General features: G+C 45.4%; 1 protein-coding gene across 1 annotated transcript in view; it reads right to left on the bottom strand.

Moving 5' to 3' along the window:
* LOC143172199 (phospholipid-transporting ATPase ID-like) overlaps positions 1–13,753 on the bottom strand; it is a 65,644-nt gene extending 51,891 nt beyond the window's left edge. The window contains 6 exon segments of the mRNA XM_076361443.1: positions 185–273; positions 1,249–1,407; positions 11,645–11,649; positions 12,177–12,254; positions 13,438–13,508; positions 13,700–13,753. Of these exon segments, the coding sequence (XP_076217558.1) occupies positions 185–273; positions 1,249–1,407; positions 11,645–11,649; positions 12,177–12,254; positions 13,438–13,508; positions 13,700–13,753 (456 nt within the window).
* Between the last annotated feature and the right edge of the window lie 232 nt (positions 13,754–13,985).

Raw genomic sequence — 13,985 nt, 5'->3', positions numbered from 1 at the left:
CCTTGCTTTGCAAGATGGGCTGTCAGAGGTGCTGCAGAAGTCAGGCTGCTAATAAATTACTACATAATTTTTCTTTTTATCATTAGTCACTTCTGATATTCCCTCATTTGTGTGGACAAAGAGGTGAAGCATCTGGAAATGATGAATACATCTGAAGAAATGAAGATACATTAATCAGACTTACCACCAACACAAGGACATTCATGAGCTGATCAATGCTTGTCCGTTTAAAAGTTGTTTTTCCACTGTTCTGCATTAGTTTGGTGTCTGGCCCTGGAGATGAAACACACTCATGAATTTTAGTAATAAAGCTTAGCAGTTCCAAAGCTGATTCCCTCGGAGGCCCCACTGTGCTTTACAGCATAAATACGCATCAAAGCTTTCTTGAAGGCAGGTACATATAGTTTACAGTGCCGGTGGGAAACTTAGGCAGAAAAAGGTTAAGTCACTTGCCTTAGATTATATGGAGAGAGTCACATAAAGCCATTAATTCTGGATTTTGATCCTGCTCTCTCAACAGTCAATCCTCCCTTTCAGGTTTAATTACTTTTCATAGAATACCTGATACTGCTCCGTTATTAGTGATATATTATACATCGTCTCACACGTAATATACAGCAGTATAGAAACAATAGAAGGTTTATGCTCATAAAAAGCATAGATCTAATAGTCTACAATAATATTATTGATGACCCTGATATTCCAATATGGATTAAAATCACATAGAAATGATGTGGAATTTTTAACCAAATACACTTAAGAGTGAAAAATTTTGAACAAGCTTGGGGATAGAAAGACTCCAGTTGGCCCAGTGTGGACCAGTAAAGGCAGATTTAATTCAGATTTAATTCTTAAACAGATTTATTTCTTATATTGTTTCTTATTGATTGTTCAAGACTTCTCTCATGTACTTTGCTGCATGCATTTCTGAAATAAAAGGCTACTTGTGCTTACTAAAGCACTTAATCAAGATGGAATTGGATGTTGTAATGTAGCATTTGCAACCCAGTTTTCTCTTATAGACCACTATAAAAAATCTCAGACTAAAATCCCCTGTAATAAACACAATTTCTAGCCTAGAGTTAAGCCAAGGGATCTCACGTATTGTTTTGCTTTTGTTCTTGTATCTGGTAGAAACATATTTTCCGAAGAGGAAAATTCTTGGTTCCTTTGTGCTTACTGGGTGTGATGTACTTCTGTGCTAATGCTGCTGTGCTCTGCAATTCACATGTCAAATTTTCTACCTACCAGCATAAATAACAAGACCAAAGCACCACTCTGTGTTCCTAATAGTACAGCCCCTCAGCAACATCTTCTCATTGTCCAGGGCATACTTCTCTCCTCGAAGAGTAAGAGTTCCTGTGAACTTATCCAGTTTGTTATTTGGTGCCTCACATTTGACTTCACCTGTAAAAGGAAGGTAAAAACAAAAAGATGGTGGAAATTTTTGTGGCCCAGAAAGATGTCAGTCAATACTGCATTCTCAACTGTTCCCCAGACAGGGAATATTTCACACTGTAGCTGCAGTCCACTCCTGACCCTGTCATTGTCATCCTGCATCCTATATTTACTGATGTTTTGGGATATTTCTCCTTCCCCATATTCATGTCATAATCCAATGGACCATAATGAATTTGGATTTATCCTATTCTTTGAACATGGCAATTTTGTACTGGTAGTTTCCATGCCTTTTATGTGGGTAAGAAGAAATGTTGAACCAGCAACATACTTTTAACCCTTCCACAGCGAGTTCATAGTGGTAGGATGTCACTGGATAACTTTAGATAAAAGTGCTGACCTCACATAATTCCTATTTGATTTTCTTTAAAACTACAGGACCCCAAGCGAGAAAATTATAGCATGAAGGCTGCAAGAGAGTAATTAAGTGAGGTGTCTTTGTTCACTGTTTTTTAATTTCATCTTGTTTATACCTTAAGTAAGTCCCAGTGGCACATGAAAAAAGTTACTGCTACCTTCAGCTATGCAGCTGACACTGTAAGTGATTGGAGAGTCTGTTTCTATTTCCATGCTTTATATTTATTTCTTATAATAAAATGTGCTCACACAAAACTGTAAACACAGATACTTTGGTATAAAAATGATTATTTAAATCAACATTTGCACCTGACATCTGAAGATTCAAAGCAGAGCCCTGTGGATGTATTGGAAAGAACTGGAAAATACAAATACACCTCATTGAAAGGGATTCCAAGAGTTCAGTCTGTTCAGTTAATCAGCAGGAACATTACAGTTATTTTGATCACAGGCTGCAAATATCTACATAAGGAATAACATTTGCAGAGAATACAGCTCTTCCAGCTGTTCTCAGACAAAACACACCAAGTGCAAGAGACTGGAAGCAAAATCCAGAGAAGTCCAGAAAAAAAGTACAACTTTAAGTATTGTGGTAGTCTCCACCACTGCAAATTTTAAAATCAAGAATGGATGTTCTTTTCATAGAAAAGTAGCTCTACTCTAGGACAGACAAATCATCAGACTTGAAAGATGAAGTGATTCGGAAATTCTGTGACACATGACATCAGAGCTCATGCTAACAACTATGCTGATCTTATGTTTTATCATCTAGTTAATCCAAGAACAATTAGACATGTACTCCATAATTTCTAAAAGTCTACAGTAACCAGACCTGTCTCATTACAGCCCTTGCAACCCTTGAAAAGCCCAAAGAAAACAGAGGCCTTGCAGTGCAATCTGAAACACAACACAATGAAACTTTGGTGAACTAAAACCAGGGCATGATCCCTCACTAGGAAGACTGTGCCTCTCCTCATGCTATCTATGGGACAACGCTCGTGTGAGTACCTTGTGTGTTAACATCCAAATCTGCTTTCTAGTAAGCAGATGGGTCTGGGTTACTGATATGCTGATTTTGAGATGAGAAGAGATTCATCCAAATTAGACCGATCACAAAAAAGTGAGAAGCTCTAGAGATTCACCCAATATACCTGCACTGACCCCATAACTCTGCAGCTGAAGATATCTCAGCAAGGCACTGTGCCTCCTGTCTCCTTCTCCCATTAACAGCAAGAAGATATCTGAATGCATTTCACCTGAAAGAGGTAAATACTGCAAAGTCTACATGTGATAAGTAGTGGGTAACTGAAAAATATTGTTTCCTTTCTGATCTCCCATTTCTCCAAATCAAATAAAGAAGTTGAGTGTTTTGCAAGCATCTTCCTTATCTGAACCATTGCGATGTCAACAAACATAACTCACATTAAGCATTCCACTGAGTACCTGTATTAGCTGCTCAACCCTTTCCTCTCTTCCTGTCTTAAGAAGTAATTAGATAAAGAGTTACATAAATATTTAAATACTATTACAGAGGTTTGCTAGGGAAATGCATGGCTGGGTCTGATTCTAGGCACTCTTCCCAGTACTCTGCCAAATATAAATCATCCTGGGAAACATTTTATTCATTTTAAGTATTGCGAAGAGGCCACTTTTATTTATAACATAACTAAAATAGAGATTTCAAGGAAAAATAAATATTTGATAAGAAAAGTTTTAATTTTCCAAAAGATTTTGAAACATTTTTTAATTATGCACTTTCAAGAATGCAGGATCCTTAGATAAGCATTACACAGAAAATGCTTGAAAAATTATTTAAGATGAATATTTTGCTTACAAATTGATACTGCAGCCTCTTCAGAAAATAATTAAGGCATGCCACTCTGACTATTAACATAAAGCATCTAACTGCACCTGCAAAAACATATTTCTCAAGACCTAAAACACTCAGAACCTCAGCCATCACTTCAGAGAAATCCTGATGTACTGAGCTGACACTCAGCTGAGACCACACACATTATTGTATAAAACCTCGATGTAGAAAGCAAAAGAAAAGCCCATGCCTTTGGATGGTTCTACCAGAGACAGTCCCAGCTATGCTAATTCTCTGCCACATACCCACCATTTGTCCTGGAATCATCTAGCTATTTCAGAGGATTTTTAAAATTATTTTTCCTCTTTCTCCAAAAATATTTCCTGAGAGCCTGCAGTCCTTGAGAAGTTCCAAAGACAGCAGCACTCACTCCACCCCTTTCCATACTGACTCTTCCCATAATCCTGCCCTAATATCTAAGACAGCAGGGCACTGTAAAGCATGACTAACACCACTTGGTCTGTTCCCCCATCCTCTCTCTGCAGACAGATGATGTGTGAGCATGGAGTATTCTGTTTTCAGCAGGTCTGGCTCCTTTCTGTATATGTGCTTCTTGTGGTTTAACCTCAGTCGGCAACTGAGCACCACACAGCCACTCGCTCACTCCTCCACCCCTCCCCCACGGTGGGATGGGGGAGAGAATTGGAAGAGTAGAAGTGAGAAAAACTCGTGGGTTGAGATAAAAACAGTTTAATAATTGAAATAAAATAATAATAACAATAATAATGTAATAATAATACTAATACTAATACACAAAGCAAGTGATGCACAGTGCAATTGCTCACCACCCGCCGACCGATGCCCAGCCAGTCCCCGAGCAGCGGCCCCCCCGGCCAGCTTTCCCCAGTTTATGTACTGAGCATGACGTCACATGGCATGGAATGTCCCTTTGGTCAGTTTGGCTGTGCCCCCCTCCCAGCTTCTTGTGCACCTCCAGCCTTCTCAGTCGGTAGAGCATGGAAAACTAAAAAGTCCTTGGCTAGTGTAAGCATTACCTAGCAACAACTAAAACATCGGTGCGTTATCAACTTTGTTCTCCTCCTAAATCCAAAACACAGCATTGTACCAGCTACTAGGAAGGAAATTAACTCTATCCCTGCCGAAACCAGGACAATATCCACCCCTTATTCTATACCATCTACGTCGTGCTCAAGTCTCATATTTTCCAGTACATTTCCATTAATCACCACCCCTTTTCCTGGGTTTCTTTTAACAAATATGTATACACACACACAGATATCATTCCCTTAGTCTGTGGGCCGTCCCTCTAAAATGTTCGGTGAGTTCATTTAGTCCATGACTTTGGGCTCCATCTGTCGTAATTATCTTCCAGGGCAGGAAAGATGGAGATGGTATGTGGTGTTGGATTGTTTCATGTTGAAGTCAGTTCTGGTTCCATCATCGCTGTGCTTTGCTTGGTTTCATCAAAGTTCATTCTTCATTAATCTGGGTGATTCTTATTGTAATATCACTAGTATGGCATATAATATTATGTAGCACTTAACATCACATAATTCAGATCATTGGCTATTCTCACCCAAAATCAAATCCCCTTGAGGTACACATCGGACTTCCCCATCCTTCCGCATTATCCACCAAGCGCACCCAGGTCCTTTAGCAAAAGCAATCCCACGGATGGGTTTGCCTTTGCCCGAGGCAGGAATAACCCAAACTGTTTTCCCCAACATATTTTTTACGTGCACTACAGGGACTTTATTCCCATCTACAGTACGTAAAAGTTCTGACTGGGCAGGGCCTGCTCGATTGGCAGATCCCCTCGTGTTGACTAACCAGGTGACCTTTGCTAAATGTGTAGCCCAATGTTTGAATGTCCCGCCACCCATTGCTCTCAGTGTAGTCTTTAACAGTTCATTGTATCATTCAATTTTCCTGGAGGCTGGTGCATGATAGGGGATGTGATACACCCACTCAATGCCGTGCTCTTTGGCCCAGGTGTCTATGAGGTTGTTTTGGAAACGAGTCCCGTTGTCTGACTCAATTCTTTCTGGGGTGCCATGTCGCCATAGGACTTGCTTTTCAAGGCCCAGGATAGTGTTCCGGGCAGTGGCATGGGGCACGGGATATGTTTCCAGCCATCCGGTGGTTGCCTCCACCATTGTAAGCACATGGCGCTTGCCTTGGCGGGTTTGTGGGAGTGTGATATAATCAGTCTGCCAGGCCTCCCCATATTTATATTCCGGCCATCGTCCTCCATGCCAGAGGGGCTTTAACCGCTTGGCTTGCTTGATTGCAGCGCATGTTTCGCATTCATGGATAACCTGCGCAATAGTGTCCATGGTCAAGTCCACCCCTCGATCACGAGCCCATCTGTATGTTGCATCTCTTCCTTGGTGACCTGAGGTGTCATGGGCCCACCGAGCTAGAAATAATTCACCCTTATGTTGCCAGTCCAGATCCACCTGAGCCAATTCAATCTTAGCAGCCTGATCCACCTGCTGGTTGTTTTGATGTTCTTCAGTGGCCCGACTCTTGGGTATGTGAGCATGTACGTGATGGACTTTTACAACCAGGTTCTCCACCCGGGCAGCAATATCTTGCCACAATGCAGCAGCCCAGATGGGTTTGCCTCTGCGCTGCCAGTTGCTCCACTTCCATTGCTGCAACCACCCCCACAGGGCATTTGCCACCATCCATGAGTCAGATAGAGCACTGGCCACTTTTCTCGGTCAGCAATGCCTAAAGCCAGCTGGATGGCCTTTACTTCTGCAAATTGGCTCGATTCACCTTCTCCTTCAGCCGTTTCTACAACTTGTCACATAGGACTCCATACAGCAGCTTTCCACCTCCGATGCTTTCCCACAAGACGACAGGACCCATCAGTGAACAGGGCATATTGCTTCTCATTTTCTGGGAGTTCATTATACATTGGGGCCTCCTCAGCACGCGTCACCTCCTCCTCTGGCGATATTCCAAAGTCTTTGCCTTCTGGCCAATCCATGATCACTTCCAGGATTCCTGGGCAACTGGGGTTTCCTATTCGAGCCCGTTGTGTGATCAGTGTGACCCACTTACTCCATGTAGCATCAGTTGCATGATGTGTACAGGGGACCCTCCCTCTGAACATCCAGCCTAGCACCGGCAGTCGGGGTGCCAGGAGGAGCTGTGCTTCAGTGCCGATCACTTCTGAAGCAGCTCGAACCCCTTCATATGCTGCCAATATCTCCTTTTTAAGTTGGAGTATAGCGGGCCTCGGATCCTCTGTATCCCCGACTCCAAAACCCTAGGGGTCGACCTCGAGTCTCCCCTGGTGCTTTCTGCCAGAGGCTCCAGGTAGGGCCATTCTCCCCGGCTGCGGTGTAGAGCACATTTTTTACATCTTGCCCTGCCCGGACTGGCCCCAGGGCTACTGCATGAACTATCTCCCGTTTAATTTGTTCAAAAGCTTGTCATTGCTCAGGGCCCCATTTGAAATCGTTCTTCTTCCGGGTCACTTGATAGAGAGGGTTTACAATCAGACTGTAATTTGGAATGTGCATTCTCCAAAAACCCACGACGCCTAAGAAAGCTTGTGTTTCCTTTTTGCTAGTTGGTGGAGACATGGCTGTTATTTTGTTGATCACATCCATTGGGATCTGATGACGTCCATCTTGCCATTTTATTCCTAAAAACTGGATCTCCTGTGCAGGTCCCTTGACCTTACTTTGTTTTATGGCAAAACCGGCCTTCAGCAGGATTTGGACTATTTCCTTCCCTTTTTCAAAAACTTCTCCTGCTGTGTTGCCCCACACGATGATGTCATCAATGGATTGCAGGTGTTCCGGAGCCTCACCCTATTCCAGTGCAGTCTGGATCAGTCCATGGCAACTGGTGGGGCTGTGTTTCCACCCCTGGGGCAGTTGGTTCCAGGTGTACTGGACGCCCCTCCAAGTGAAAGCAAACTGTGGCCTGCACTCTGCTGCCAAAGGGATTGAGAAGAACGTGTTAGCAATATCAATTGTGGCATACCACTTGGCTGCCTTTGACTCCAGTTCATATTGAAGTTCTAGCATGTCCGGCACAGCAGCACTCAGCGGTGGCGTGACTTCATTTAGGCCACGATAGTCTACTGTTAGTCTCCACTCTCCATTAGACTTCTGCACTGGCCATATGGGACTGTTAAAGGGTGAGCGAGTCTTGCTGATCACTCCTTGGCTCTCCAGTCGACGAATCAGCTCATGGATGGGAATCAGGGAGTCTCGGTGCGATATTGCCGCCGGTGCACTGTGGTGGTAGCGATCGGCACCTGTTCGTCTTCGACCTTCAGCAACCCCACAACAGAGGGGTCCTCCGAGAGACCAGGCAAGGTGGACAGCTGTTTAATTTCCTCCGTCTCCAAGGCAGCTCTACCAAAAGCCCACCGGTACCCTTTTGGGTCCTTGAAATACCCTCTCCTGAGGTAGTCTATGCCAAGGATGCACGGAGCCTCTGGGCCAGTCACAAGGGGGTGCTTCTGCCACCCATTCCCAGTTAGACTTACTTCGGCTTCCAATACAGTTAGCTGTTGGGATCCCCCCGTCACCCCAGAAATACAGATGGGTTCTGCCCCTATATAGCTTGATGGCATTAGGGTACACCGTGCACCGGTGTCCACTAGAGCCTTATACTCCTACGGGTCCGATGTGCCTGGCCACCGAATCCACACAGTCCAGTAAACCCGGTTGTCCCTTTCCTCCCCCTGGCTGGAGGCAGGGCCCCTCTAGTCCTCATCACAGTACTCGTTTCTCATTTCTTGTACGTACGAGTCCGAAGTTTCTTCATTAAGATCAGGAGTAAGATCAGCCCTTCTACTCTGTCTGGGGAACTGCCCGCTGGAAACTGGAGCAGCAATTTTCCTGGAAGAACCCCCTTCTGTGATTGTTTTCCCTTGCAACTCGCGTCCCCGTGCCCCTAGGGCTGAGGTAGGTTTTCCATCCCACTTCCTCATGTCCTCTCCGTGGTCACGCAGGTAAAACCATAGGGTGCCCTGTGGTGTGTACCCTTTATACCCTCTCTCTCGAGCAAAAGAACGCTGACTCCTAATAGCCGAGATACTGGTCCGTACAGGTGAGGAGTAGGACCTATCCTCTTTGAATTTCTGGAACTCCCGGGACAGTTTTTCGGACAGTTTCTCCACAGCCGAGACGAGGGAGGAAGAGAGACTTTCCTCATATTGCCGGAGTTGACCAGCCAATTCATCCACCGTTTGTTCCTCTCCATCTTTCCAGGTCATCACTGCAAATTAGGTGGCATATGATGATGGTGTGCTCCATACAAACTTCCGCCACATGGGTCGTGTGCACTTGACTTCGTCTGGATCTTTGGATAGCTGTTCATTGCTCAGGTCACCATAAATCACCTCCAGCACAGCTAATTCCCTCAGAAACTGGATACCCTTCTCCATGGTGGTCCACTTGCTTGGGCGACATATGACATCTTCCTTGAAGGGATACCTTCCCTTCACGCCTGACAAGAGTCGCCTCCAAAGGCTGAGGACTCGTGTCCCTTTTCCAATTACTTTGTCAATGCCCCCTTCCCTAGAAAGGGATCCCAGCTGCTTGGCTTCCCTACCCTCTAATTCCAGGCTACTGGCCCCATTATCCCAGCATCGGAGCAGCCAGGTGACAACATGCTCGCCTGGACGACGGCTGAAATCTTTTCGTATATCTCGCAGCTCACTCAGGGATAGAGATTGGGTGGTCACTGCCTCGTTTATGAGTTCTTCCTCTTCTTCCTCCCCGATCAGCGGCCGGCTCTCCTCCTCCCGTTCTCGTGATGGCCCTTCTCTAGGGTCATCTGTCTCGTACACTTCTTCCTCCAGTCCCCTTTTAGAAGAAGCTTCTTCCTCCCTTACTAAACGAGCCGACTTCCGCTTCCAAAATTTCTTCTTGTGTACAGGGGCGACTGATACCGGCACAGGCTGGTTCTTTGGTTCAGCCACAGGGCGTGTCGCTGGGGTCTGAGTGGCCGCAGTGCATGTCACCGGAGTCTGAGTGGCCGCAGGGCCTGTTGCTGGAGTCTGAGTAGCTGCAGTGCATGTCACCGGGGTCTGAGTGGCCGCAGGACCTGTCGCCGGGGTTGGAGTGGCTGCAGTGCATGTCGCCGGGGTTGGAGTGGCCGCAGTGCATGTCGCCGGGGTCTGAGTGGCCGCAGGGCCTGTTGCTGGAGTCTGAGTAGCTGCAGTGCATGTCACCGGGGTCTGAGTGGCCGCAGGACCTGTCGCCGGGGTTGGAGTGGCTGCAGTGCATGTCGCCGGGGTTGGAGTGGCCGCAGGGCCTGTTGCCGGCGTATGAGTAACTGCAGTGCATATTGCTGGGGTCTGAGTGGCTGCACGGCGTGTCGCTGGGGTTGGAGTGGCCGCAGGGCGTGTTGCCCGGGTCTGAGTGGCCACAGGGCGTGTCGTTTTACCGTCAGATCCAGAGACCTTCTCTTCCCTTTGAGGGTACTGAATGGTGTTGAACAGGGCTCGGTAGGCATGGGCCAGGCCCCAGCACGTTGCAATGATCTGCATCTCTCTGGAGTTGCCAGGGTGACAGCATACTTTGTCCAAATATTCTACTAACTTTTCAGGATTCTGCACTTGCTCAGGGCTGAAGTTCCAAAACACTGGGGGTGCCCATTGGCCTTGGTACTTGCCTATCTTGTCCCACACACCCTGCCACTCGTAAGTATCCAGCCTTGGGGCAGATCTCTGGATGATATTCTTAAATTGCTTATTAACCTTAGACAAAACCAAAACAATATTCCCAAGAAGTATTAATAGAAGTATCTTAACTACCCAAGGCTGTTCAAGATACTGAAAAGTTACTGTAATGAAGGAGGGAACATCATAGAAGAAGGTAGTGACACTGCCATTCTGCATTTCCTCCGTAAAAAAACTCTCAGACAAGTTACTGTAATTGCTAGTTGTCTCCACGAAATGGTATCCGTGGTACAGTAACGGCTTCATTGTGAAATTCAGATACCAAATTAAGCCCAAGGTCAATGTTTTAAAAATAAACCTCCCAAGTGGAACATCACTAATGACTGCAGACCACAGCAAACTGCAAAAACCAACACTAATTTTTAACATGTACAGCAAAAAAATGAGCACCATGCAGATTAGACAAATCAATATCGAGAACAGAGAAACCAACATTGTGACCCACAACTATTAACAGATATAAATTCCTTAATACACTCCGGTTAATCTGTTATTATCTTGAACCCTTCATGCCCCACATTGGGTGCCAAAAAGGACTGTTGTGTTTTAATCTCAGTCAGCAACTGAGCACCACGCAGCCGCTCACTCACTCCTCCCTCCCTCCCCCCCCCACAGTGGGATGGGGGAGAGAATTGGAAGAGCACAAGTGAGAAAAACTCGTGGGTTGAGATAAAAACAGTTTAATAATTGAAATAAAATAATAACTACAACAATAATAATGTAATAATACTAATACACAAAGCAAGTGTTGCACAGTGCAATTGCTCACCACCTGCCAACCGATGCCCAGCCAGTCCCCGAGCAGCGGCCCCCCCGGCCAGCTTTCCCCCAGTTTATGTACTGAGCATGACGTCACATGGTATGGAATATCCCTTTGGCCAGTTTGGGTCAGCTGTCCTGGCTGTGCCCCCCTCCCAGCTTCTTGTGCACCTCCAGCCTTCTCAGTCGGTAGAGCATGGGAAGCTGAAAAGTCCTTGACTAGTGTAAGCACTACCTAGCAACAACTAAAACATCGGTGTGTTATCAACATTGTTCTCCTCCTAAATCCAAAACACAGCACTGTACCAGCTACTAGGAAGGAAATTAACTCTACCCCTGCCGAAACCACGACAGTGCTGCTATACATTTGATATACAAAACAGTGCTAAGAAAGGACACCTTGCCTGTTAACCACATCTGCACTGCTGGTCTTTAAATATCTTAGAATGCAGTCTTTATTGAGGCATTGAGAGAGGAGAGAAATGCTGGCAGGGCAAGGCTTCAGGCTGGGAGCTATTCACCTGTCCTGTGTGCACAGAGCAGAGTTAGTCCTCAGGTCAGCACAGTGTCTGGAAAGTGCAGCCGCTCAGAAGCCAAATGTAATCAATGCATCAGCGTTGCTGCATCAATGTAGAAGTGCATTGTGAAAATATTTTGAGATCAGAACTAAGCGTGAAGTTTGGGGAAAATTGTTTCCACTGTGCAATTACACAAACTCTTGTATTGAAGTTCGAGGTTGGCAGTCTCAACATGTACAGACAGATAATAAAGAAAAGTGTGCAGCCAGAAGGAGAATTCCCACCAATGGAGTTTCAGGTAATAGCCTTACATGGCACCGAGAGACCTGCAAGCAAAGGGGGAACTCTTTCTCTACATATGCTGTTGATATCTGTTGTACAGACTGCAATGTGCCCATTCTGTTTTCCTGCCACTGCATTCAGAGGAGTCCTAGCAGTGAGTAGAGGACAGCCTGGAAGCAAGACTCCTAGGCACTCTCTGGACTCTGGTGTTTGGGCAAATCCTTTGGAAAGTGAATTTTCTATGTAGACTCACCATTGAACTCTCAGTTTCTGAAGAACTCCAAGCTCTGCAGTGACTGTCAGTGCCTGCTTCACCTTGAGGTTTGTTTCACTGTAACAAATTATATGAGACAAAAAGGAATGAGTCCATCTCTCCCTGAAAGTCACTTCTGTTCTTGAGGACAGTCTTCTTCCTTAGACATCTGATGGACCATGCCATCATGGGCCTTTCTTACCTGGCCAAAGGGTGTAGTTGTCTCTTTCAGTTGCAAAGACAGGCAGGTCAGAGAAATTCTGGACATGGTATCATGGTACCAAAGAGGGTGAGGTGGCTCTGTTTTCTCACTTTCACCACAAAGTGCAAGACCAGGCATCTAAGCTCCCTGAGCAGCTCACTGTCTATACTGCCACTCATACGACACTCAACCCTGAGGTATCTGAGCATATAGGAGAGCTCTGGATCTTCTCCCATGGTATTCTGGTCCTGAAGAGTACTGAAGTCCTGGGGCTAGCTAGCTGGGGAGATGAGTTTGAAATGCAATGTCAAAGAAACACTACATTTGTTCAAGGCCTCCTAAAAGTGTTCCCTGGCACTTGCATGTACAAGAACTACAAGCTCACTTTCAGCAGAAATCAGACAGGGAAAGTCCAGAGGGCTGTCTGTAGGGTCTTGGGAGAGACACGATTTCTTGATCTCTCTCTAGTCTTGCTTAGTCCTTCAAGCTGATGCTAGTTTCGGGCAATGCAGAAAAGGTAATGCAAATTGGGTCATAAAGATGGTCAGCTCCAGTTTATTCCAATTAATACAAATTAGTTGTAACCCTCTGACTTGTGGCCAGCTGTGCCCTGGAATGAGCAACGTTTGGAAGCCTTTGCAGTGTGCATGCATTAATATTATGGTATGGCAGTCCAAAGGAGATTACTGGAGCTATTCATTGTGATTAACTCACCCAGATAAACTGGCTAACAGAAAAGACTAAGGGAGATAAGAAAGTTTCTGCTAGTGACCTGGGATATTGCAGGAACACATTTCAAACTAACTCTCAGTGTTAGAAGAACTGTCACTAAAAATAAAAGGAAAAGTCCCCTCCTCACATGACATTTGCACTGAAAGAGGAAAAAGTCTCCACCAGAAGACATAATTTTCAAGATACCTACCCAAAGTTTAGTCTACATATTAGGAAACTCTTGCTACAAAAGCTATTGCAGGTAAGCTTGCAGCATCCAAGGTCACCACACAAGATTTGGCCTTGCACTGGCAGCAGCGATTGCGCCCAAGGGCCAGGCTCACTTACCCGTCCAGTTCAGCTGTCTCGATATATGTCAGGCTGTGCAGCTCGCTGCTCGACAGTAACAGTAGATCAGCCTGAACACGAACAGACAGACTTCGCATGAGTTCACACAGTCAGAGGGCAATGGCACTTCAATGCTACTTGTGGTTTCTGAACACTGCAGGTCTCTGAGGCAGTTATCATCACTACTGACTAATTTGCTTGTGAGTGATAAGAGTAATTACAGAGACTAACTGTGAGCAGGATGGAGAGAAACTGTACTCACCGTCACAAAGTTGTTGTTTTCTAGTTTTATTATATCCCCCACTTGGACATTCATCCATTTTTCATCCTTTAACCTGCAAGAAAACTCCTAGTAAGTAGGCACATAAAGCAAATACCACTTAAGAAAGTAGGATACTCCGCTCTGCTGCTGAAGCCAGACTGTAAGCGCCATCAGGACTTGGGCTGTTGGTAAGATGGAGCAGATTCTGCCATGATGTGGCCTGATCCATACTAAGCTAAAGGACTATCACAATACAAAAAAGCAGTAACAGTTGTTGGGGTGACAC

Source organism: Aptenodytes patagonicus, chromosome W (genome assembly GCF_965638725.1).
Source record: "Aptenodytes patagonicus chromosome W, bAptPat1.pri.cur, whole genome shotgun sequence".
In the NCBI taxonomy this organism is placed as follows: Eukaryota; Metazoa; Chordata; class Aves; order Sphenisciformes; family Spheniscidae; genus Aptenodytes; species Aptenodytes patagonicus.
The sequence above is the reverse complement of the archived record's forward strand: the minus strand, read 5'-3'. Positions and strand labels throughout refer to the sequence as shown.